This window comes from Hyperoodon ampullatus, assembly GCF_949752795.1.
Source record: "Hyperoodon ampullatus genome assembly, chromosome: 1".
NCBI classification, from domain to species: domain Eukaryota; kingdom Metazoa; phylum Chordata; class Mammalia; order Artiodactyla; family Ziphiidae; genus Hyperoodon; species Hyperoodon ampullatus.
In genome coordinates this window covers 113,088,145-113,114,351 of record NC_136914.1, presented here as the reverse complement: position 1 = coordinate 113,114,351, position 26,207 = coordinate 113,088,145, and the positions used below count along the sequence as shown (strand labels likewise).

Sequence of the window (26,207 nt, the reverse complement as noted above, 5' to 3'; positions counted from 1 at the left end):
AGTGTGTGTAAAGAAGTCATTTCAACTTGATGGCTGTTACCTCATAATAGGATATTTTCTGTGGCAAATGATTTTCTGTTATGGAGCATCTGTTGGTGTTTATTTATTTATGGCTGCGTTGGGTCCTCGTTGCTGTGTGTGGGCTTTCTCTAGTTGCGGTGAGCACAGGCTACTCTTCCTTGCCATGCGCAGGCTTCTCATCGCGGTGGCTTCTCTTGTTGTGGAGCACAGGCTCTAGGCACGCGGGCTTCAGTAGTTGTGGCACGCGGGCTTCAGTAGTTGTGGCACGCGGGCTCAGTAGTTGTGGCACGTAGGCTTCAGTAGTTGTGGCACGTGGGCTCAGTAGTTGTGGCTCGCGGGCTCGTGGGCTCAGTAGTTGTGGCTCGCGGGCTCTAGAGCACAGGCTTAGTAGTTGTGGCTCACGGGCTTTGTTACTTCACGGCATGTGGGATCTTCCTGGGCTACGAATCGAACCCGTGTCCCCTGCATTGGCAGGCGGATTCTTAACCACTGTGCCACCAGGGAAGTCCCTCTATTGCTGTTTAATAAAAAGAGATGATCATATTCACGGTGATTTCTGGGAAGCTCTCCAGATATTAAGATTTCAGGAAGTTATGTCTTCCAACCGTATTTGACAAGGAAGCTTCTTTATTAAGTCTTATAGTTATGGAACCTGATGTAATTTACTGGATTAAATGGCCAAATTATTTCATTCACAAAAAGTATATAGATTATTTTCTTTCTGCCTCCCCACCAATAGCATTATAAATAGTAAGATCTTAATTTCCCACTTTATCTCTTAAGGTGCCTGAGTCACCTTAGAGGAAAACGTGCAGTCAAATTTTAGTCACTTTGAAGTTATGTGTACAGTAGCTGGAGCTAACAGGTGATAAAATGTGACCAATGATAAAGCCCTCCTAAATGGGCCTTCCTGCCCTCGTTTAGTGACTGATGAACTCATTCATAAATTTGCTTTAACTTGGCTTTCAGGACTTGAGTGACTTTGCAGGTTATATTTTGGGGAGCCCTTTACTAACCTTCCCCCAACCCCGACCTTTCGTGATAGGAGCCAGAGCCACCTCTGTGAGCTGGCCCTGTGCCAGCGCCCACCCCATTGTCAGGTAGTTGCCTTTTTTGTCTGTCTGTGTCCCTGACTTGACTGTAAGCTCGTGAGCACCAAGAATTGTTTCTTATTCATTGCTATGGGTACTGGCACTTGGGGCACCTAGGGAGGCTTTTGACAAATATTTGTAGGTTCTTAAAACCAGTCAGTCTGCACAAATCCTAAAGCATGTTTTCAAATGTGTATACACACATTCTTTAAAGATAGAGGCCCTATATTCAGTACAGTATGGTGGTTAAAAGGACAGTTTTTGTCAGCAGTCTGGGGTTTTTATCCCCACTCTGCTGCTTCCCAGCTGTTTGAGGAATAAAAGAATCCACTTCCTAAGGGTGTTATGTAGGTTCATTTGCCCAAATAGATCTGCGCTTGCTGTGTGCAGGGTAGAGCGCTTTTATTTTGCAGAGACAAACTATAAACAAGTAAACACAGAAAACAGGAGAATTTTAGACTGTGGTAAGGGTTAGGAGGGAAGCGAACACAGTGAGCTGCTTGGGAGGGTGCCCGAGCCGGAGGGGGAGCTGGGGAAGGGGGGCAGCTGGGGCCCTGAGGGGGGTCCGCTGGGTGCCTTCCTGGGGAGGCTGTATGGCCGCAGTCGAGGAAGTGGAGGGGGGTGATAATAATTTATTTTATTCTAAAATACGGATTTATGTGTCAACCCCAGTCTCCCAATGTATCCCTCCTCTCCCCTTTCCCCGTGGTACCCGTAAGTTTGTTTTCTACATCTGCGACTCTATTTCTGTTTCATAAATAAGTTCATTTGTACCTTTTTTTAAGATTCCACATAGAAGCGACTTCATATGGTATTTGTCTTTCTCTATAGATAACTCATAACAACCTGCTGTATAGCACGGGGAGCTCTATTCAGTATTCTGTAATGACCTACATGGGAAAAGAATCTAAAAATGAATGGATATATGTATATGTATACCTGATTCACTTTGCTGTGCAGTAGAAATTAACGTTGTTAATCAACTATACTCCAATAAAAACTAAAGATATGGATTTACAGTTAACTAAGCAATTTCTTGGAGAAGACAATGAAACACATGAACAAGGACAGCATAGATGGGAGGAGAAAGGGCAGGGGCCAGATACGGAGAGCTGGGGCAAACAATCTGCGGGGCCAGGCCAGTCCCTTGACTTTGTAAAGACCTCACTTTTGTTTTTCAATTTTTTTTTTTTTTTTTGCGGTATGTGGGCCTCTCACTGCTGCGGCCTCTCCCGTTGCGGAGCACAGGCTCCGGACGCGCAGGCTCAGCGGCCATGGCTCACGGGCCCAGCCGCTCCACGGCATGTGGGATCTTCCCGGACCGGGGCACGAACCCGTGTCCCCTACATCGGCAGGCGGACTCCCAACCACTGCGCCACCAGGGAAGGCCCTGTTTTTCAATTTTTAATAGAGATATGGGTGTAGGGAGCTATTTCTCTTAAGAAAAACAGCAGTGCAGGCACCATGATAAATGGCCAGTGAGTAATACAGACACAGTGATGAGAATGGTAAGTGGCTCCTGATCTCATTGTGGGAGACCCAGTGGGGGTTGGAGGGCAGCCCAGGGTCTCTTGACCCTGACTAAAGGGGGCATCTGGTCCTCAGTGCCAGCCAAGTGTTGCCATGTGGGAATGTGGGCTCCAGGTGCTAAATCTGCCACGTTTTCCAGAGAAACAGAAATGTCTCTGTGAAATTCCCAGATTTAAAAATGTTGGCTTACATTTAAAAAAAACTTATGGCGGATTGCAGAAGAATGCATCTGTGGGCTGACAGGCCGAAACATCTGCTGCAAGCCCTTTGCTGCTGTGATAAAGGGGATTAAGTGAAGTATGATGCACGTTAACATGTTAACCATTTAGCCTTGTGCCCAGAACATAACCAATACGGAGGTACTTTTTATTAATTGCACTGTTCATGCGTTTTATTGCCTTCACCATTAATTTGTTTAGTTACCTCTAAATCCATAAGTGGTAGTTGCTGTCATTTGCCTACTGATTTGTTCAGTTCTTTGCTTTTATTCAGTTGTTGGGTGAATTTTATATTCATGGTATGAAAGTAGACATTAAACTAGGCTAATTTAAGTGATAACAGTGGAGAAGAATGAAGGGTTAGCCTTTCTCGGTTACTCATTTTTCTCACATTTACTGTCAACTTCCTTTGCTCTGCAGACGCCTGAATCACTTGTTCTTGTGCTTCAGCACGTTTGGGTCTCAAGTCCTTCTGGCCAGCGTTAGGTGCGTGTAACTGCAAAAGAAGTGTGGCAAAAATGCCATCTTAGACAGGCGAAGGATGATGGGACATGCAGCCTTATGACGTGATGTCCCGTTTAGAGGCTTTTCATCAGTTTTAATGAAACACAAATGTGTCCAAAGCAAGCTAATTTTTTTTTCCCCAGGAAAAAAAAAGCTTCATTTAGGAAGGCCTAACCCACATCGTTTTGTATTACAAGGATCATGTTTGGTGTGTTGCAATCTGTTGGTGATTGTTTTATTCAGCACAAGCATCTCGGATGGTTTGGCAACAAGTTGGGTTAATTACTTGTTCATGTACTTTTTGGTTTCATCTGTACGTTAGAATTCTGGAGCATCACAGAGAGGAACGCTGGAAGTAACAAAATATATGTGAATATTTCTAATAGATTAAAGGCTTATAAAAATGCATCTCTTTCCTTCCCCCAAGGTTTTTTTTTTTTTTTTTTTTTGCATTGTTTTAAAAGGAGATCATTTTGTTGCATCAACATGAGGCTAAGGACTTGAAAATAATTTTTTTTTCCAGGAAAAAAGTCTGTAAATACAAGTTCTTAATTGAATCAATAATCTTCTCTTCATTTTTGCTACAGATCATGGAGGAAACAAATACGCAGATTGCTTGGCCATCAAAACTGAAAATTGGCGCCAAATCCAAGAAAGGTAAATCCTGAGAGATGAAGAAATTTTTGGTAACAGAGACTTAGGAATTCCTGCAGGTTTCCTGGGGAGAAAAATCAACCTTTATCCCTATCATATTTGTCCCCAAATATTTGTTAAATAGCAATATTTGGGGAGGATTATCATAATGAAAAATAATGTACAACCTTTTATCCAACAACAGAATAATATTTTTAAGTATTCTGTTGTAATAGAAATGTTATTATAGAAGATATCGTGGCAACTTAACGATGTCAAGGATGACTATTCATTCGGTGGCTGTGAGTCATGGTCACTCTCTCCACATGTAATAATGTGTTTTCAACACATAAACTTCCACTGTGTACACTTTAGGCTTCTTGTTTATGTACCAGATTTAACAGATGATTATTTTCCCCTCCAATATGCTAGGAACTTAGATTTCCTTTTTTGACTGCTGCTTCTCCTCTTCGTCTTTTACACAGTGAAGGACACAGTTGATTACTCTTTTAGGCCGAGCATTTCCCTTGTCTGGCCTTTCCTCTGCTTTAACCTAGAGGACACTCACTAATGTGTGGATGGTCAGAAAGGGAAATATAGGACCCTTATTTCTTCCAAAATTACATAGTATTTTCTAATGATCTACCAGTATATACTTTTATGGATAGCTTTTCTTTTTCAAGGATAACCTCAGTGTCAAGAAACTTTGTTGTGTATACTTCATTAAAAATGCATGTAGTCACTAGGAGATAATGGAAAACTATCACCAAGCAATTAAAAAAGCAGTGATTGCGTGAGCTGAGCGTCTTCTCTTGTGGTCTAGCTTTTTTGTTGTTGCTGTTGAGTTTTGTGTTTGTTGCCCCTTCTCCCTATGACTTTTATTGCTAAATGATACTAAACACCACAAGATTGGTCAATTTTCTTGTTTCTTTTCATCCAGATTGCCTTCTTTTAATCTCATTTTATCAGAGCTACTCATCACATGGAATGTAAATTATTTTGCAGTTCTTGTTATGAGTGTGATTAACTGGACGACAGTGGACTGGAATTCCTACTGAAACTCTGATCTTGTTACTTTCTTATTTGTGACCATAGTGGCGAGGGAAAGTGAAGCTTATGTGCTAAACGGTGAATTTCCAAGTGGAATTCACAACTTTATAGAAACCTTGCATTTGCTAAGTGCTATAGGATATATTCTCAATTAATCTTCAGTGTGTTGAGATGTTTTATACTCATTATGCAGAAGGAGAAACTGCTGTTAGTGGGCTATCTACCTATTTGGTTGTTTGCTGCCGTACAAAAATCCCTGGCCGGCCACTTGAGTAAATTGGAACTTGAACATGAACTGGAGCCTTTCCCTGTTGTCAGGTATTTTTACTTAAAGAATGACATGAGCTTCATTACTAGCTTAATAAAAATGTAATTTGATTGGTCCCTAAAGAAAACCCCCTAGGAAACATGAATATTAAAACAATCCCAGATAATTTTGGATGGCTTATTCTCTTGCATTATCCACGCTACGGTTTTCCCCCCACTATCAGGAGAAACTGAGAATTGATTAATTTTTTTAGTTTAAAATGTGGTTACAACTTTAGAGATGTTAGATAATACAGAGATGGATAGATTAAGATAATGTTTTAGTTTCCAGTCATTGACACATTAAACCCATTCAGAATGGCCAACTATATTCCACATTATGATTATATACTTTGCTTTGAAAATAAGAATATCTCAGCACTACATCTGAGGGCATTTAGCATAATTTCTATATGGTTAAAAGTTAACCTTTGGAATTGTGCCTAAGAATTGATCCCTCCAGGCCTTAGGTCTACAGACATCATTTATTTTTTATTATTTATGAAGTGCTATAAATGTACACAGTACTGTATGATGAGCAGAATGTGCCAGAAGAGAGAGGTGGAGCTCAAGGAAGAAAGAAAAGAATGAAAAGGTTTCCTCAGAGGAAATTACTGTTGAGAGTTGACTCGAGTTGCCCTTATTACTTGAAGACACAGCTGCTGAATCAGATCTTGACTAACATCCCTGATATGTGTATTCCTATATTATTTTCTAAATGGTCTAATTCAGAGATGAAGTTTGTTTGACTACAATTCGTATTTAGTAAAAGTATGAAGACGGCGGGGGAATTCTAGAAGGTAATTATTTGCTCTTTCATCTGATCCTTTCTTATCTCTGAATGTTGTAGAGGGAAGAGTTGGTGGTCTTTATTTTAAGACTTCTTCATTCCAAACTATTATTATTCAAGAGACCAAAGAATATAAAAGTATCTAGGGACTCATGCCATGTTTTGGATGATTATTCAATTCTAAATCCCATGGTGATGTGAAGGTTTAGAATATACAGATGATCCCTAGTGTGCCAGAGAGGCAATGCAGCCATCTGTTTGTGTTGTATTTCACCTTCTAGATTTATGATGCTTATTGGCTGAATATTTGAACCTAGACAAACATTTTTCATGGCTACTGTTACCATAGTCTGTCCCCTTCTTTACCTTACTGGAATTAGTCCTGTGTTTTTCAAATAAACGTCTAGTAGTCCTGTCCAAACTGTAATTTTTAAGTCATCAATCCTTTATCAGAGCAGCTGTGTGGCTCCTTTGGTTGATGTGCTGGTAGGATCCTGCCCGGCAGAAAGGCAAAAAGCCAACAGCCTGAATTTGACATCATTTAGAAACTTAAGATTCTTCTCTAGAGATTCTGGCTCAGCAAGTCTGGGGTGGGACTGGGAATCCATATATTTAACAAGTTCCCCTGGTGGTTGTTACGGTTGAGTTTGGGAAACAAAAATCTCACCATCCGACATGGAAATATCATGATTTAGTCACTAAGGAGACCATGCATCCAGAAAGCAATGGATGGATGATGACTGCGATTGAAAAAGAGGCAGAACTGTTTGAAGGTAAACTACTCCTGGAGTCTTCCTCTGCTCTCTTCCCCTATCTGCCCCTGCGATCAGGTTATATTCTGGTGCCCGGTTAAAACAAACGTTTCATCTTTGGGGGGTGGGGGGGAAACAGGCAGAATCCTTCAGCAGTCATTTCTCTTGGATAATGTCCATCTTGGTTTCTAAAGAACTGCACCTGTATGGATTCATTAATCTTAAGTTTCTGTCATCTTTGCAGTGAGTTAACGTGAATGAGTTTAGAACGATGGTAGCCTCATTGTTCAGCGCGTGTGTGAAATGTAATTTTGGGTAAAAGACCACCTGGTGTTTGTCCCCTCTCTCTACCCCTCTTCCGTGCCACCCTTCTCCCCCTTCCTTCTCCCCCCTCACCTTCCCTTTCCCTTTCTTCCATTCCCCTTTAACCATAGAGAATACACTGGAAGAAAGGTATTAGGAACATTGTCATTTAGTAAGCAGGGCATTTTGGGGAAGTGCACATTTTATGGTATAAACTCAGGGACTATAGAATTTTTTTAAAAAATTCCCTAGTATTTGAAATTATCGGGAGATCGAATCCGTATTAGAGTCAAAAAGAACTAAGACTTTAAGATTCAGTATAATGGCATTTAAATAGGGAAGTCTAGGATTGTCTTAATGGGGGTCATGATGAAGAAAAAAGAAGCAATACTTAGTGTTTCTTCTGTATAACATAAATTTATTTTGAGTGGAAGAAAATAAAACTTTCCAACTGTTGGAGTCAGAATACTAGAACATTCTGCTTTCCATAGAAAGACCTGAGGTTTGTGCCTGTGAGAGCAGTATTTATGAATTAAGGTGGGGACTTCCCTGGTGGCCCAGTGGTTAAAACTCTGTGCTTCCAATGCAGGGGGCCTGGGTTCAATCCCTGATCAGGGAACTAGGTCCCTCATGCTGTAACTAAGACCCGGCGCAGCTAAATAAATAAGTAAATACTAAAAAAAAAAAAAAAAAAAAGAAGGTGCTGGGAGTTCCTTGGTGGTCTAGTGGTTAGGATTCCAGGCTTTCACTGCTGCGGCCCAGGTTCAGTCCCTGAGATCAACTGAGATCAACAAGCTGCCTGGTGTGGCCAAAAAAAAAAAAAAAAGAAAAAAATTAAGGTGTATAATACTGTAAGAGCTTACTAACAGAATAACTTCAGGCACTCACTAAAATTTTGAATGTTTTTCTGAATCACAGCCTATTTTAAAGTAAATGCAGCTTTACTGAAGTACAAATAATATTTTGAACAAGTTTGACCGTTTTGCCAAATACAAGCCCTGCCAAAGTTGCCTTAACAAGTAGATAAAAGTGATTGGTAATGAGAATTTATCGCACTGGTATTATTGTGCTGATGCTCCGTGATGTTAGATGGAGTTTATTCTCTCAAATAAGGTAAACATTTTTCTTACAGTCTTCTTCTTGCTCTTAATTTGCTCATCAGTCTCTTTCTTCTTAGACTGGCAAAGGTAAATGTGGCTAAAAATGTTTAAAGTTTCATGCCAAATTCCAAATAACTAAGGTCAGCGTTAATGAAGCTTTATTGTCTTTTGTTCTGGGAAGAGTTGTCCTGCAGAGTTTAGTGATAGAAACTGTTGTCTGCAAGTGTTTCTCTTGCGACACTTTCGATGCCCCAAGACAGAGGGAATGAAAGGTGTTGACTGGGTTGCTTTGATGTATCCTGTTTTGGAAGCCATTTGGCACCAAGTTTGGCCATTCTCTTCCTCCTGGAGTAAACAAGAGGTTCATCAAAATTCCATGAAGTTTTATTATTTTTGGTTGTCTTCCATCAGAACAAGCAATATCTAATACAAAATCTTAGCATGAGAAAAATTGTAGACTTTTCACTTTATTTTTTCCAGAGGAAAATGTTTTGCTGAGTGTACTTAAACTTTTGTTGTGTGTTCACATTGGACTAGATAAGGATTTTAACGTGGTATTTATTGCTCAAAGGGCAGAGGGCAGAAAGGAGGCCTGGCATAGCATATGGACCACAGTATTTCCAGTGGTGGGTTGTGACCTATTAGTGTATCAAAAATTAATTTAGGGGTCACAACCAGCATGTAAAAAAACCACTTCTAGATTAGAAAACATCAGAGTGTAAGAGTATTGTTTCATGAAACCTTTAGTCATATATGTCACTGTTAATATATACAAACAAATACACACATATGTTACTAGGTCATGATGTAAAATGGGTGATAAAAGTCAAAGAACACTGTTCTACGCAGTTAGTTCCTCAAAGGGTAAAGAAAGGGTACATGCATTTTGTTCATCACTGTGTTTCTAGCACTGTAACCGGTATATAGTTGGCGATTGGTCCCTCAACTCAACTCAGTCGTGGGTATAGTGGAACTATGAGTAGAGATGGGAATGTATATCACTAAGGTGTATTGTGTAGGGAAAAGATTTAGAATCACAGCCTTCACAGAGAAGTGGCATTCACTATTGAGAAAATTATTGACTAATAATTTTGGAAAGAAACTTAAGGAAAATGATCTGATGGTTGTCACCATGGGACCCTTGAATGAGTAAAACTCTGGTACTATTCTTAGTGGGTGTGTAAATGAGACTTAAGACGCAGCCTCCTGGTTGTCTTCCAGACCGGAACTGTTTTTTGTTTTTGTTTTTGTTTTTTTTGCAGTACGCGGGCCTCTCACTGTTGTGGCCTCTCCCGTTGTGGAGCACAGGCTCCAGACGCGCAGGCTCAGCGCCCATGGCTCACGGGCCCAGCCGCTCCGCGGCATGTGGGATCTTCCCGGACCAGGGCACGAACCCGTGTCCCCTGCATCAGCAGGCGGACTCTCAACCACTGTGCCACCGGGGAAGCCCCTAACAGACGTTTTTATCAAAAGATATCAGAGAGATTTCAGGAATGAAGAGTTACATTCTCTTTATATCTTGTTGCCAGAAATTACTCTTAAAGCAAATAAGTCTTGCCCGAAATAAAAATAGAACGAGAACACAGCATACGTATGTTTTTGGCTATTTGGTCTATGCAGAATTATATATTATCACTTTATGAAAATGGGCTCATTCTATACACACAAGCATTTTTGCAAGTGGACTTTTCCTCTTAAAAAATAAGAGGATGTCTTCTGTGTAGGCACATAAATGGTAATATTCTTTATTTGTAGCGGTATGAAATGCCATTGTGTGTATGTGGGGTATGGATATACCATAATATGTTTTGACACATCTGTTTTTTTATTTTTTTATTTTTTTTTAACTCAGAAGACACCCTTAGCTTTTATTATTGACATCAGATAATTTGTTATTATATCTTTTTAAGAATAACGTTTGAGTCAGAAATAATTATTTCCTGGTTGATCAGTATTTCACAGGCAAAGGTCTTTTTATACTAGCTGAAGAAAAACTGCAAAGAATCTATGCCTGTTAGGAGGTTATTTTAATAATCATGTGGACTACTGTTTTTTTTTTTTTTAAAGGTGTTGAATTGATTTTTTTTTAATTGAGGTGAAAATCACATAACATAAAACTAACCATTTTAAAGTATACCATTCCAGTAGCATTTAGTATATTCACAACGCTGTGCAAGTACCCCTTCTGTCAAGATACAAAACACTTCCATCGCCCCAGAATAAAACCCTGTACCCATTAAACCATAACTTCAACAACTTCCCATCCGCTGATCCCACGAATTGGGGTCTCTATGGAATCGCGTGTTCCGGACACTTCGTATACAGGGAATCATAGGCTGTGCTGCCTTTTGCATCTGGCTTCTTTTTTATGTATTTATTTATTTTTTATTAATTTCTGCTTTATAACAAATTGAATCAGTTATACATATACATCTGTTCCCATATCCCCTCCCTCTTGCGTCTCCCTCCCTCCCACCCTCCCTATCCCACCCCTCTAGGTGGTCACAAAGCACCAAGCTGATCTCCCTGTGCTATGCGGCTGCTTCCCACTAGCTATCTACCTTACGTTTGGTAGTGTATATATGTCCATGCCTCTCTCTCGCTTTGTCCCAGCTTACCCTTCCCCCTCCCCATATCCTCAAGTCCATTCTCAAGTAGGTCTGTGTCTTTATTCCTGTTTTACCCCTAGGTTCTTCATGACATTTTTTTCCCCTAAATTCCATATATATGTTGACACATCTGTTTTAATAGACTTTGGCCTATGTTCTTTTTTTTTCCTACAATGAATGTCAGATTTATTCGTCCATTTGTACAGGCTTTTTTGTTGCATAACTTCTTATAAGCAGAGTTCCTAGGCCACAGGCAATGAACAACTTTGATAATTTTTAGGATTGCCATCTTGTCCTCCCAATGACTGTTGAACTCCTACCAGAAGGGACTGGCTTCTGGAAAGGAAACAACTCTTCCCTCCCATCTTTGCCAACACTGTGCTTTCCCATCTTCAGCAGCCTAAATAGTGAAAAATACATTGTCTCATACCCTTCCTTAATTAACAGAAAAGGTAAGCATGTTTCATTTGTTCATGGAACACTTGTTTGTATCACTCTGTGAATTGCTTGTCCTTACCTTTTGTTGGTTGATTCACATCATCTACCTATTCTAGTGAGTAGTTCATCTTTTCTTTCTAATGAAATAAAGACCTTTAAATTGTTTTTTCTACTTGGAAAATTAAGATTACTTATGCTTCTCTCTAACTGTAGTGTCCAAATGGCTCATTTCTCACTATTAATATTTATTTACAGTAATTCATGGATCATTTCTATTCGAAACTAGAAAGAAATTAATTGACCTTAAATAGTAATAATGTATTAATTTTTGAAGGACTGTACAAAAGTATGCGTGAACTTTTAAGACATTGGATTTCCAAAGTAACCTATTTAAAGATTGGGTTGTCAATATTAAGAGTGTGGAAATTGTATAATTATATAGATATACTCACACATATATACACACATACATATAGATATATATGTATGTATATGGATGTGTGTGTGTTATTTGGCAAGGCATGAGAAATAATTATAATATTATTCAAGAAATCATTGAACTCCTGAGTTTTCTTGGTGTAACAGAAATAAGACCCAGTAAGTCATTTGCCTGTATTTGCATGTATTGAGCTTTAGTTCTGTATTTTAGTGGGAAAAGTTTCTGAAAATTTTTCCATTCATCCTTCTATTCAAGGGAAGGACATCTAAATATGTTATTTTGGATTGACTTGTATTCTGTTTCTACACTGTCTCCACTTTTAGAGTGGGATCCATAAATAAGAGTATTTAGTTTTTGGTAAAATTTACTTCCTCTTCAACCTTCAGTTGACTTAACAGAACTACAGTCTCCTTATGCATTGCACTGTTTCAGAAGTGCCCCTTTGCTTTCTTTGGGTGGTCCTCACTCCTTCTCAAATCTGATACAGCACCAAGGAGTCCAGATTTATTTCACTTAGCTGGGAGATATATATGAACTCAGCAAAGTGAGGCTGAAGAAAGGAAAAAAGACTTTCAGCCACTGAGGGTATACATGTTTGAGATCAAACTATATGCCCCTATTTCCTTTGCTTTCACCATCAAGTGGGTATATTTTAATCTAATCCTCTCGGGTTTTCTCCCTAGGTCAATGCCGAGTCGATTTTTACATCATAGGCAAGTTATGTAACACTCTCTCTTTCCACACCTGCAAAATGTAGTATCTGTCTAGCCTAGGTTTGGAAATTCATTCGAGTTCATTGCAAAATTTTAGTTTTCAGTGAAGTTTTTTTCAGCCACATTGACTTCTGTTGTGTTCCCCAACCCATAAAGCCATTTCACACTTTTGCGTCTGCTGTGTCTGCTGCGTCTCCACCCTTCATTTTCCAACTGGTCAAGTCCTACTCATCCTTCCACATCCATCTCAGATGACACGTCTTCCTGGAAGGCTTCACCTGTACTCTACATGCAGTTTATACTCAGTTCCCTATGCTGTCAGTACCTTAAGCAGTTTTACATTTTGGCACTTTCCAGGCTTGTGTTGTATCAGCCTAGACTTTTGCCTTTCCTCCTGGACTGCGAGCTCATGGACCTGTGTCAAGGGCCAGCATGTCTTATTCCCTTCTGTGTGCACAGTGCCTGCCAGGAGTGAAGTTATAACTTAGGAGTTAAAGTTTACATTATCATTTAGGTTTAGAACAAATTTGAAATTAATTCAACAGTGATTTAAGTCATTCTGGTATCTCTTGAGTCACTTTGGAGAAAGTGAAAAATGTCCCTGGCAGCTCGGCTGCAGTGTCCCCAGTGGAACATAAATACCTCTTGCAGAGTATAAATAATCAGACAGGGCTACTCCTTCAGTATGTCTGAAGCAAGACTGAGACAAGGACACTCTGCAGCCACAAAAGTAATTGAACATCCCTCTCTTTTGACTGACCTGAGTGATTGATTGCTGCTGCTTTACCAATGATGACTCCAACTCTGCTTTCATCCTCTGCCTTCTGTGTTAAATTTGCCAAGATACTTACTCAGTAAATTTCCCCCACTTCCTGACAGCTTCCAGCCCAAATCTGGCCACCACTTACCTAAGACCTCCTTGGAATCACCCAGAACAAACCCAGGTTCTATAATAAGCTTCCTTCAGTTTCCTTTTCGGATGCCCCAGTCCCTTTGGTGCACTCTCTCTCCCTTGCTGTAGCAAGCTAAAGAAAGCTCGATTTATTGACTACAGTTGTGTTCCTGGTGGTCTTTAGCTAGTGGGCCCTATAGGGAGTGTTGGAAGAATTTAAAGGAGCATTGATCTCAGTCTCTGCCCCTTGGAACCTTACAGTTTGGCCAGAGTTTCCTGCCCTCTCACTTTAAACACATTTTTTAAAATGGCATTGTTCGCTGTCAAGACTAGAATAGTTCAGAGGAGGAGGAGAAGAGGGCAAGCCACAGCCAAGGAAAATATTCCTTAGGAGTCGCTGCTTCCTAGTGTGGATTTCCAAAGGGCAGGTAGGCTTGAGGCATTCTGTGTGGGAAAGGCTCAAAGCTGAGAAGGATCATTGTTTGTTAGAGGAAGAGAAGGTGAAAGGGAGAGAGTGGGAAGAGTTGGTGGCCAATAAGGCTGGGCAGGTCGGGCAGATCAGTGAGGGCCATGACCTCACGTGAAACTCGTCCATCCTGTAGTCAGCGGAAAGCCTGGAGTAGGGGATGGTCGCAGGAGATAATTGCTAAATGTGGTAGGAACGGTTAAAGACTGGGAGACGAGGGTAGTGGATCATATTTGATAAATGGGATCAAGAAGACTTCTTGAAAGGTGAGGCAGCGGAACATGGTGGCTTGATAAAAGCAAGGAACTGGGGCTGCTGTAGCCAATGGTGTTCTTTGGCTCTCGGCCTCCCTCTGAGTTTACCTGTGGGGGGCATCTCCCGTGCGTGCTGACAGCTGCCCGTCTCAAGTGCTGGGCTGCTGCCCTTCTCCCCCGCCCCGGGGTCAGCCCTGTGGGAACTTCCTCCTCTGGTGCAAAGCAGCTTAGAAGTGCTGGCAGTGATGCTGGAAGTGAACTCTCCCAGGGACAGCCTTCAACGTCAGTGAAGGACTGGAGTCAGAAAACACCTGTCCAGTTTCCCCTTCTCTCTGTGGGACAGTGCTGTGACATCTTATTCATGTTTCCTCAGGATGCCCCAGGGGGATGGAGCCCCCACAGTGCCTGATCCATACCACTCCCTTTATTGGCTCTCCTCTCTCCTCACCCATGTTTTCCTTACTCCCTACCTTGTGCTCCCTGGGATCACCTCCCGAATAAACTGTTGGAAGTAACACACACTAACCCAGGTTCTTGTCTCAGGGTCCTTTTTGGGGGAACCCAAGCTAAGATGGCTCTCCTGGTCGACTGAACAGTCATTATGCCATGGAAAAGTGGAGTTGGCATTCTCTCCCAGTCATTAATTAACAACTCTGTTTTTTAGTGGAAAAATGACTGCACTCATCTCAAGTGTATTTTATATATCAGTGCAGAAATATGGCAAAATGATTTAGAGTTCAGGGCTCATTTTGAGAAAAAAATGCTCCAAACCATCTGCAAAAGTATTAAAATGATCCCAAGTAGCACATAGGCACTTGAAGCAGTTTCCAGGCACATTAGATTGTTGTCAACAGAGAGAAAAAATATACACTGTGGGGAGAAGCAAGAAGAGAGAAAGGGTCTGGAAACCCATGATTTTAGCAGGTCAGGAAAAAGAATGTCAGTGGGTGAGCAGAGCAGGAGCCCTGAGCTTCCTCACCTGGGTGTCATCCTGGTGGCTTAGGAATCCTAGGCCATTGGCAGCTGTGATGTGATTCTTGCCAGGTTAGCACTGACAATCAGTCACAGGGAGAGGACCCACCATAGGATCATTTCTGTCCATTTGTCATGTTCTCCTGAAAGTCACGCTGAGTGGCTTCAGCCAAGTTAGGGAAAATATTTCCGTTCCTAACAAGATAGTTGTTAGCTATGCTCCATGGGGATTCTGAAATATTTACTTGACAGTAATCAAAAGAATTTCATTCTTTTCCTATTTTTTCCTCATGATCATATTAGCCTCCAACTATTTTAAAAGTCAGCCCTTGATGGGGTTTTATAGACAAACGGCAAGAAAATTGCTTATAACTAAAGGAAGCAGTGAATCCATCCAGTTTCCATGAACAATCATACCTGCACTCTTCAGCATTTGGAACTTGATGGTTGACTGAAAAGATGCCTGCACAGGGGTGGTCCTGTCTATCACACTGCCTTAGAAAATGAAACCCTGGCTTTACTTAGCCCTGTGTTCTGTGTTGGACCTTATTCTAGAAGGGAAAGAAAGTATTTACTGATCTTTTTCTCCTAAAATCTATTAATTTTATTGAAGTGAATGTAAAACATGGATTGTTTGTTTACCATTTAATAAATTTTGGAGAGCTCATATGCATTATTACTTTATAATCTCATCAGTCATATGAATTAAGGAATAAAATAAAACTTGAATACTTTTTAGGAACATGTATTTTTTTTTTTAATTCAGAAGACCGTCACCTCCATTGAATAAAACATCATGTATAGGAAAGTAAAATTAAGTAATGATCACATTAGTGACCTTTGAGAGAACAGCAGACTCTGGAATACAACAAGCAGGAAAGGAGGAGGCAGCAAGTAATATAGAAGGGTGTCTATCTATGAAATGAAAGAAAATGGTAATAGTTGGAGTGGTTGCTTGACACGTCCATGGGTTGAGGTGAATTGAGTTTATTTTTCGTTTACTGTTTCATTCGTTTCTTATAAAAGTCAGTTGAGTGAACTTCTAGGCTGAGAAAGTGTAGAGAAAAGAGTGACACTAGGGAAAATAGGAGAGCAGGGCTAGATTTAAGATGACAGGTGTTGGGGCTGAAGTTAGTTAGCCTTGGGCTATTCACCTCACTTTGTGAGCCCTTTCACTGATATTACTATGTTCATTTTAGTCAATGACCTGTTTCAATGTTTGCTTCCTATCTGTAGTCCTCAATAGACTCTGCTAGGTATGGTCACAGGTTTAATGCCTGAGGTCGTTGATTCTGCCAGATACATGCCTTGTAGAAAGCTTGGCTTGGAGTATGTCCCCGATAAATGTCTGTTAAACGGGTTTGAACATATTTTCCTGAGTTTGGTGAGAAGAAGGAGAGAAGAGTAAAGATTGTGATGGATTTAAGAGACAGGGGAGAAAATTGAGTGTAAATTTCCTCAACTTTGCTCAGTCTGTTTGGAGATGAAGTCATCTCTTGGGAACATAGGAGGATGCTTTGGAGACCTGAAGAAACTGGGGAGCGTTCAGAACAGCTGCTTATGGAAAATGCAATAGAGATGAATAAAAAACTTGCCAAACCAAATTAGTATACAGTTGAGGCTGCACAGTATGAATTTGTAGTCAGATTTCTTAGGACAGTTATATGCCTTTTCCCAGTTCTTTTGGTCACTCAGAAGTGGAGAACACAGATTTAGGGGAATTTTAGGGTATGTGATGAGAGAGTGAAATGGTCGACCTGGGGGTGGGATGACACAGGGAGAATTGAAGCCAACAGGAAGCTAGAGAGAGGGCAGGGCACTGGGAGACATAATATCCTAGAGATCTTGCAGGGTTGAGGGCATTCAAGAATTGCATTGGTAGGAGATTGTAGCCACAGGAAGAAATGACCAGTTAGAAGAAGTCTTAGAAGTGGCATAGTCTGGGTTGTGATGAGATCCAATTTATGGCTGTGTTTGTGGGTTACTAATGTATACTTAGTTTCACAATTTAATAATTCTTAGCACCTTTAGGATTGTTTAGCAGAATTAAATTGGATTCTTTAAACAAGCAAAAAAGAAACTTGTTAAGGAGTTAAAACCAAGTAAAATGGAAACAGTGTCAATATGACTCTAGTTTACTGAATTCTGTGTGATTTCAAAGCTGGGCAGCCAAGCTCATCCTCCTTTAGTCATTGACTTTCATGTATGGGAAAATGACTTATGTAACAGCCGATCAATGCTTTTGCTAGCCAGTTTTAAAATGTTACATGTGCAGGGCTTCCCTGGTGGCGCAGTGGTTGAGAGTCCGCCTGCCGATGCAGGGGACACGGGTTCGTGCTGCGGTCCTGGAAGATCCCACATGCCACGGAGTGGCTGGGCCCGTGAGCCATGGCCACTGAGCCTGCGCGTCCGAAGCCTATGCTCCGCAACGGGAGAGGCCACAACAGTGAGAGGCCCGCATACTGCAAAAAAAAAAAAAAAAAAAAATGTTACATGTGCAAGCACCTCATAACTTATGCATGTTTTCCAGTGAGAATTACATCATAGGTTGAAAGAAAATAAAGGCATCCATGATTCTTAGATGTTACATAATCTAGGTACTTCATAACTTCGTAGTTATATAATTTGAAGTCATTATGTAATCTCATGGCTCCTTACAAGGGAGAAAAAGTTATATTTCTTATAGAAATTCAACAGGATGATTGGCTGAAGAACATTTGTGTGTGGGTGTGTGGGTGTGTGCGTGGACTTTTGCAAATACTCAGATATTAATTAGAATTGAACTGATCTGACCATCTCTCTGGCTGCTCCCTCTGGATCACCCCAGTGACCATATAGGTCACCTTTCAGTTCCAGAACATCAAAAGCTGTGACCTGTGCCAGCCTGGAGCTATGCACAGGATTCCTTGGAGGCACAGGGAGTGTTCTCCACCCTCCCAGCCATTCCTTCTATTCCAGGCCTTTGACTCTGCCTGAGTGGCCATTTATGCTCAGCCCTCCTTCCCCCCCAGCATCCCCTGAATTGCTGTAGCAGCAGGGTCTGTTGGTGACTTCCAGGATGTGGAGGCTTTGGCTTACAGACTGGCAGTCTCTGGAGCATGTCTGCCCAAAGCCATGGCTGCCTCTGTTCTGATGAGGCAGACAGCACACCTTCAGGTCTCTGATTCTTGTACCCCCAGTTACTCATCATGGGGTCTGGCCTCCCTTACTGAGAAGTGAGTTCAAGGGGTGAAGGCAGATAAGAGTCTCTAAGGATCTGGTTGCCTGTCCTGGCTGTCTGTGTTTCTCCCTTTACTAGCCAGAGTCTTATTTGAACTCAGATCCCTGCCTGGTGTAGGTATAAGCTGAAGTCCACTATTCCCTTTGAAATGCAAATACATTTTGCTCAAATCCCTCCCCATTTGCAGTGAGAGAGAATCCGTAGTTCTCTAGAGCAATTTGGTGGGTGTGGATTTCGGGAGACTTGCGTCTAGTCATTTCTACCTTATTTAAAGTATGGCCGAATTTCCTGTCCTGTGCCCTTTATTTTTTATTTTTTATTTTTTTGCAGTACGCGGGCCTCTCACTGTTGTGGCCTCTCCCGTTGCGGAGCACAGGCTCCGGACGCGCAGGCTCAGCAGCCATGGCTTACGGGCCCAGCCGCTCCACGGCATGTGGGATCTTCCCGGACCGGGGCACGAACCCGTGTCCCCTGCATTGGCAGGCGGACTCTCAACCACTGTGCCACCAGGGAAGCCCTGCCTTATTGTTTTGATTGATGTTTCTTAACAACTTTGTGGGGAATTGGTTACACACTGAGTGCATTATAAATGCCCTTTATAATTGGGGATGCCAACATCAACTTTAATGTAGATTGTTAGTGGCAATTTTACTTAAAAAAATTAATTATTTAAAAAATTTCTACCGCTTTCTCATATCCACAATGGGTGAGAATCTGTTCCTTGCGTAATATAATTTTAATTAGACTGAAAATTCAGTGGTTTGACCAACTCTTCCTGCCCGTTAAAATTAAGTCTTTGTACCCTCGAATGGGAAGAATTAAAAATGAGATCAGGTAATAAGCATGTCTATTTTCATCCAGATAAGACTATCCACAGTGGGTTTAATCTTTTATCCTGTTTCAATAACAACAACTATCATTTATTGAACACCTATTATTAAGTCAGGCATTGGATTACAGTATATGTGTTTTCTAATTTATCTCACTCTAATGAATTCTATGACCTAAACATCTCATCTCAAATGCAGGAACAGAGGCTTAGGGTTATGCAGTTAGTACGCGTCCTGACTGGAAATTTGCACCTACAGTTCATTTAGCCGGTAGTCCATCCTCTTGATGGTGCTTAGGGCTTCTGGTATAGAACCCTGGACCTGACCTTTTGTACTTGGATGACACGTGTATACTTTTGAGCACTTTAATAGTTAAATCTTTCTGATTTTAGAAGATGATGTTTTTATTACATGTCATAAGCATAGATTAGAGGTGGCTGTGTGACCCCCATTCATCCTGTGTCTCTTACTTACACACAAGACATTAACTGGTAGCCTTTTCTTCTGGAACAACTAACATTGGCCTCGTACTTTTTTTTTTTCTTTGGGTCATCATCTTAAAAAATACACCTATTACCACGGAATGTTCTGCAGTTGTTTCTTAAGGTTGAATAACTCAGTTGATGGTAAATATCTTTTAATCAGTGTACAAAGGAACAAGTTTACTCCAGGAAAAATCAGATCTTCAGACTGTTGTTATGTAAAATGCAACTTCTTTTTCCTCCTGGAACTTGGCAGGGTTTAAAGTCCAGGAGGAAAAGAATATGTGTGTGGGTGGGCGATTGAGAAAATGTGAAGAAGGTGACTGAGAAATGTAAGCAGTTGATTAAAAAATAAGCAGAAATGTTAACCTCACAGAGCTTTATAACTTTATCTCACTCATGTTAATATTTGCCTTTAAAAGGTGATAGAATTTATTGTTGCTCTTTTCGGTACAAAACCCAACTGAATTTTACTCAGAGAAAATGGAATTTTCCATGGAACAGTAACAAGGTAATATAGACATGATTAGAATGCTGATTCTGGCTATGTTTTACGTATTTACTTCTCCTTGAGAAAACTTAATGCCTAAGTGTCCAATGTCTCTAACTGGATAGTTAAAAAAAAAACGTTTTCATACTTTACAATTGCAAAAGGATTCATAGCAAAGTTCTATGAAAAAGTGAGTCTCTTTTTGTATTGAAAATATAGTCTTTAGAAAATGGATTTATATTCACTTAGCAGTACACCTGAGTGATACCAGTTAACAGCTTTTAAATCAAGTAATAAACTAGTAATGTATAGGGAGATTAGATAGACAATCATGATGTAGCTAAAATAAGCATAACTCTGTAAACACCTGTAATTCTTCTAATTTTTATGGATCGCTGAGAATAGGACTTTGTGAAGCAGTTACCAGCTCTTGAGGTAGTGCCTCATGCATAGTAGGTGTTCAGAATGTTGTGTGTGTGTGTGTGTGAGAGAGAGAGAGAGAGAGAGAGAGAGAGAATTGGTGCATGTGTGGTTGATGCCTGGATCAGTGGGTTGATGTGTGAATACATGAGCTTAACCCCTCCTTTTGCTGTCAGTGCAATTTCTTAAGATTCTAATAAACAACCAGTGGTTCCTCTTCTATCCCCTACCTCCTTACTCTGGTATATTTAGAGAACATGCTGGATTAAAACTAGAATAATAATCCCAGGCACAAAGTCCAAGTAAATTTCGGTGGAGATTGATAGCTTCAGCATTCTAGACATTATCAGTCCTTCTAGACATTATCAGTCCCTGACACCATCAGACCTGCTTCCCTGCCTTCCCAGATTCAGCTAAAGCCGAGAGAGTCAAGTGGCTCATTGGCTGCTGCAGCTGCTACATGGTCCGTCAGCCTGGCGGGGTAAATGTGTGTCAGGTTGGCCTTGATTATCTTGGAAGGACTTTCTTTTATGCTCTAAAGATCTCTAGTCTAGTACAGGGCAATGGTTCGGAGCATGATGTCTTAATCCAGAACTGCCTATGTTGGTATCCTGGCTCAGCTACTTACTAGTCATAAAACAGTGGGCAGTAGGCCCCGTTAAACCTCTAGATTCCTCATCTGTAAAATGGGAACACAAAGTAGTAGCTACCTCTTAGGGGATTTGTATTGATGTCTACCTCAGATTGTGAAAGCTTCACTTCCAACCATGGGAAAAGTTTTTGAGCGTGGTCGCTAACGTGCACAGGGGTCTGGACAAAAATGAGGGTGATTCTAACACATAGCCAGGGCTATATTTAATTATTCACCTGCCACCCTGCCTCTGGTCATCTGAACCTGTTGGAGAGCAAACACCCCCTGTCTGTGACTTGTAAGCTTGGCAAGGACTTCAGGTCACTGTTCCGTCTAGGAGCCAGTGTTTAATTAAGCTCTTCAGAATCTGTGATCATTATGATAAAAATGTTCATTCTGGAAAAGTTTGAAAATGATTTCTGGTTAACATGAGATTTTTGGCATGTGTTGACTGTGGTTTTTGGCTATAAATTCCTGAAATGCTGACAGAGTTGAATTTATTTTTGTTTTAAATACAATTGCTAACATTTCTAAGCGTCCATATGGACTCGATAAATACTTTGCTTCTGCTCACTGGATGTATGAACTGGATGAAGAGGAACGATTATGATTTGGGGAATCCTGAACATTTTTCTTCATTTAGCTTGATACCGAAGTGAATTGGAAATATTTCTTTGGCATCATAATTTTGGGGTTTCAAAATTGCGTTTGGATTTTCAGGAAATTGGTGGTAACTTTACATTAGCTGAGAAAACTGAATTTTAAAATTCTCAGTGAAGAGGCAAATGATTCATTTTTCATAGGAAAAACTCCTTTTTCAAGGGAATTTCCTGCCAAGTTGTCTGCAGTGGCTTTAGGCAGTACTTGACCTTTTGGCACATCAAGAAATTGTTTTCTTTGTCTAAATATTAAATCAATATTTGAGGAAGGCTGGGTAGTATATGGTATGTGGTGCAAGGGCAGGAAAACAGTCGGCCATGTGTATTTCCACATCTGCAAGCAGATTTGGTTTCTATAACTGTCAGTCAAGCAGATCTTATGGAACGAATTTTCATTCCCTCACTAGTTGCCATACAAATTCTGGTTCTCCAGGAAATAAATCACAGTGGCCTTTCTGATGGAGGTAGATGGTGAAAAATTATATGAGGATATAGTACATCCAGTCTTAAGCAGAAGTAAATTGCTTTTTAAATTTCTTTTGTACTGTGAAAAAGAAAACATTTTTTTCCCCTAAACATGCGTTGTCTGTGATGTGATAGGCTATGTTCTCTTCATGACTGTTTTTTTACATTTCTCCCTGCGGCAGGGTCTACTTGGAACATGTGGTCTCCTGTTTGGATTCCGTTGTCTGGGGCTCTTTTTTCCTTCCTGCTCCCAGTGTTACTGGAAACACCCACTCTTTCTGCATTAGCTGCCACGCAAGTGGAGGTGCCTTCAACTGGGACATGCCACACACGGTTCAAACCTTTGAAGCCAGCCAAGTTTCACAGGGCACAGAGCCTTCTAGGATGTTTTTCATCTAACCCTTCCATGCACATGTCTATCTAATGAAGGGGTTAGTGTTGCTTGTGCTTAACAAATGTGTCCACTGAGATAGGAAAAAGAATACGAAATACACCTTTGAAAGTACCTGGTATATCTCAGTCATTTTGCTAGGTCACAGCCACCCAGCCAGGAAGGGATTACCACCCCAAGTGAAGATTTGGAAACGGACCCTTGTGGCACTCTTGGGAAACTATCCAGCTAATATGTGCTGGTATTTAAACCTGTATCTTTTAGACTCTAAAGCCTGCCTATCACACCAGTCACCTCACTGAATTCTATTGTGAAGTGAAACATTCAAGATCATCAGTGAATATTGTCAGGCTGGAAAGAAATTCACAAAATTCCAATCTAGGTCCCAAACTGGGTTCTTTGTACCATTAGGTCCCTGGATGAAAATGCATTTCTCCAAGGTACCTCGTTCTTATCCTGACTCACAGTGACTTTATGATCTCCCTAAATTTGTCCCCCTTTCAGAGTTCCCATTTCAGATGCTCAAGCCAGAATCCCAGGAGTTATCCTTGAACCCTCTTTCTGTCTCACCCTCCACATTCTGTCAGGCACAAAGTACCATTGATTTTACCTGTTAAGCATCGCTGTGTCAGTTGGAGGAATGCCTGGGAAAGAAGGAGGGTGGAGGCCCAATTTAGCTCTGACACCTGTGAAAGGAAGCATGCGGGGAGAGGAGATGGGGCCAGGGGAGCCTTAGATGGCGATGCAGACCTGACAACACCTCTGCTGGTCCAACAGCGGCTCTGGAGGGAAAGTTGCCTGTTACAGAAATCCCATTTTGAGCAGAATTGACAGGATCCTAATATGCCTCTGGACTTAGTCTTTGGCTGGGGGCTCCTGGGGAAGAGTGTGGCCTGGGCTGAAAAGCTGAGGTAAATCCTGAGGCCCTGCAGCCGGAGGCAGTCGGCTAACTAAACTGTTGCAGCTGCACTGCAAGTTCTATCTGAAAGGGAGGTCTGAACAGCGCCTCCCCAGTGGCCACCACCTTTGCTCCAGTCTGTCCACCTGAGCCCAGTTTCTTCACCCACACCCCAGTCAGCTGCCTTCCCCTCTCACCTGGACTATATGGTACTGCGACTGCTCTGGTTCCACTCTGATCCATCCCTACAGCCGTTTTGTTTTGATTTTTCAGAAGGTGGCTTTATCCAACAAACGCAAATTTAAAAGTTGCTTCTTCTTGATAGGCTACGTCTAGAGGTAAGACGGTATTTAAAATGGATTTGTACACGTCACATTGAATGAATTATCTTTGGCAGAATTATGGCTTATTTGCTACCACCTTTTAGGTAACTTGTCAACCAAGAAATAGAGCCCCCAAAGGAGTTACATACAAAAATACCAAAAGGTGGCAACAGGGAGATATTTTCAATAAATTTTCTCTTGTGTGACTTTTACACCACAGGAAATATTCAAATTGCAAAGTCTTCCTTAACACTAGAGGATTTGTTTCTTTGTCCTTCTTTTTCCTTTTTCTTTTTGTTTCAGTTTTTCCACTAGAATACAGCTGCTGTGACACATGGAATGGGATATTTTTTATTCTTATGTGGTTCCAAATAAGAATTTTTTAAATGAATGCTATCCTGGGGCTCTAGTATTTCTAATAACCTAAGGCTTTTGAGCATCACAATCCCTGTATGAAGCCAGAGTTGGATGACCACCAGTACACAAACTGAGGTATAATCCTATTATATCAGAATTTCAAGATAATTTCCTTTCCATGATCACCAGGCCCCAAGGTCTGGGGAGAAATTCCCTAGTGGGTAATTTTTTTTTCCCCCCTGATGTTCCCTCTTTGCATTCTCTTGTCCTTCTTTAGGACTCACCTCTAATGATGTAATTAGTGATCTTGTCACACCTTTATTTTAAACCCATAGGCTAAATTCCAGGTGGGGTCCTGAGGGAGCTGTCCTCTGTCTACCTTTTCAACTCTCATCCCAGCTCACACTAGATCCCAGAGTTGGGATCTCCCTCTTAGAGGGTGTTTCCTGGTTGATACATTTGTCGAGGAATGCCCTTGCCCTTGAGATCAACCCGTGTGGGAGGGAGGGGTGGAGAAGAAGGCCTGGCTGGGTGCAGGGAGGAGGGCACTGCAGTGCAGGGCCCATGACATGTCCCCCCACCCTCAGTGAAAGCTTTGGCATTGGGAGACCCTTCAGAGCTGTCCCAAGTTGGGTCAAAGGGCCAGGCCTCTAGACCACGAGGTGGGTAGTCCCTCAATGCCACAGGAAGAAGCTATGACCAGGCAGGGGAGTTTTCCTCAGTAGAGGCTGAAGTGGAGGCAGAGGGGGCTGACCCCTCCCAGCATTTTAGGGGAGTGAGTCCTTCGATCCTGCAGGGAGATCTGCTCGGCTCCCTGTGTGGGCTCCTTTCCAGCCACGCATGACGTCTCCCTGCAGCCTCTGGGCCTGCTTGCCTGTTATTGATGCCGAAATTTGGCCTCTGTACACTGGTACCGAATTGAATCTCGGAGACAGAGTTCTGGGTGAAGTAGAAAAGAATAGCTTTATTGCTTTGCCAGGCAAAGGGGGCCACAGCAGGCTAATGCCCTCAAAACTGTGTCCTAGGGCTTCCCTGGTGGCGCAGTGGTTGGGAGTCCACCTGCCGATGCAGGGGGCGCGGGTTCGTGCCCCGGTCCGGGAGGATCTCATGTGCCGCAGAGCGGCTGGGCCGTGGGCTATGGCCGCTGGGCCTGCGCGTCTGGAGCCTGTGCTCCGCGACGGGGGAGGCCACGACAGTGAGAGGCCCGCGTACCGCAAAAAAAAAAAGACAAAAAAAAACCCCCCAAAAAACTGTGTCCTAACCCAGGGGCATTTGTGAGGAGTTTTACAGTCAAGGAGTTGGGTTGCTAATAAGGATCAGGGTGCGTGCAAGGCCTGCATTCCTTCAGTCTAGAGATCTTCTGGCGTCATGTGGTCTTCTGATCTGTGGTTCTCGAGGTTACTGAACTGTGACCTTCTCTCTGGAACATCTTCCATTTGGTGGGTGTTTTAGTTCTGGAGAAGAGCTCAAAGAAATCGTTATGTGTATCCCTTGAGGAGGCGCCAGGACCCTGCCCCAAGGCTGCACTCTTGTTTCTTGACTGCTCCTCCCTCGTCTCCGCATTCCCTCCTTTTCCTGATTAGCAACTGTTTGAACCCGCCCTTTGGAACTCAGGGAAAGGGGCACAGAAAGGCTTTTGTGCCCAGGAGCCCCACAGGGTCCTGCTCAGTTTCATTATTTCTTTCACCTGGAAACTTCTTGTTTGCTACTCTGCCTACTTCTGTTTATTCTTCAGATCTTACCTTATGCAAAACCCAAAGCACCCTATATTTCTCCTCCTTTGTGCTTTCCATATCACACTTGTCATTATTTGTTTACTGTCTTTATTCTCTATGAGAGCCATAGCCCACTACATCCCTGAAGGGTGGTATGTGGCACATACCAGGCATTCAACAATAGGTGTTGACTCACTAAAATGGGACAGAGTGTTAAAATTTTTTTTATTACTTTGCTTATGATA

At 41.7% G+C, this 26,207-nt stretch overlaps 1 protein-coding gene across 1 annotated transcript in view; it reads left to right on the top strand.

The window, feature by feature from the left end:
- The window catches only part of BICC1 (BicC family RNA binding protein 1), a gene marked incomplete at its 3' end in the record, with an annotated part of 301,352 nt that overhangs the window by 179,932 nt on the left and 95,213 nt on the right, over positions 1 to 26,207 (top strand). The window contains exon 3 of the mRNA XM_079714901.1: positions 3,952 to 4,021. Coding sequence (XP_079571027.1) covers positions 3,952 to 4,021 — 70 coding nt within the window. The remainder of the gene's footprint in view (positions 1 to 3,951; positions 4,022 to 26,207) is intronic.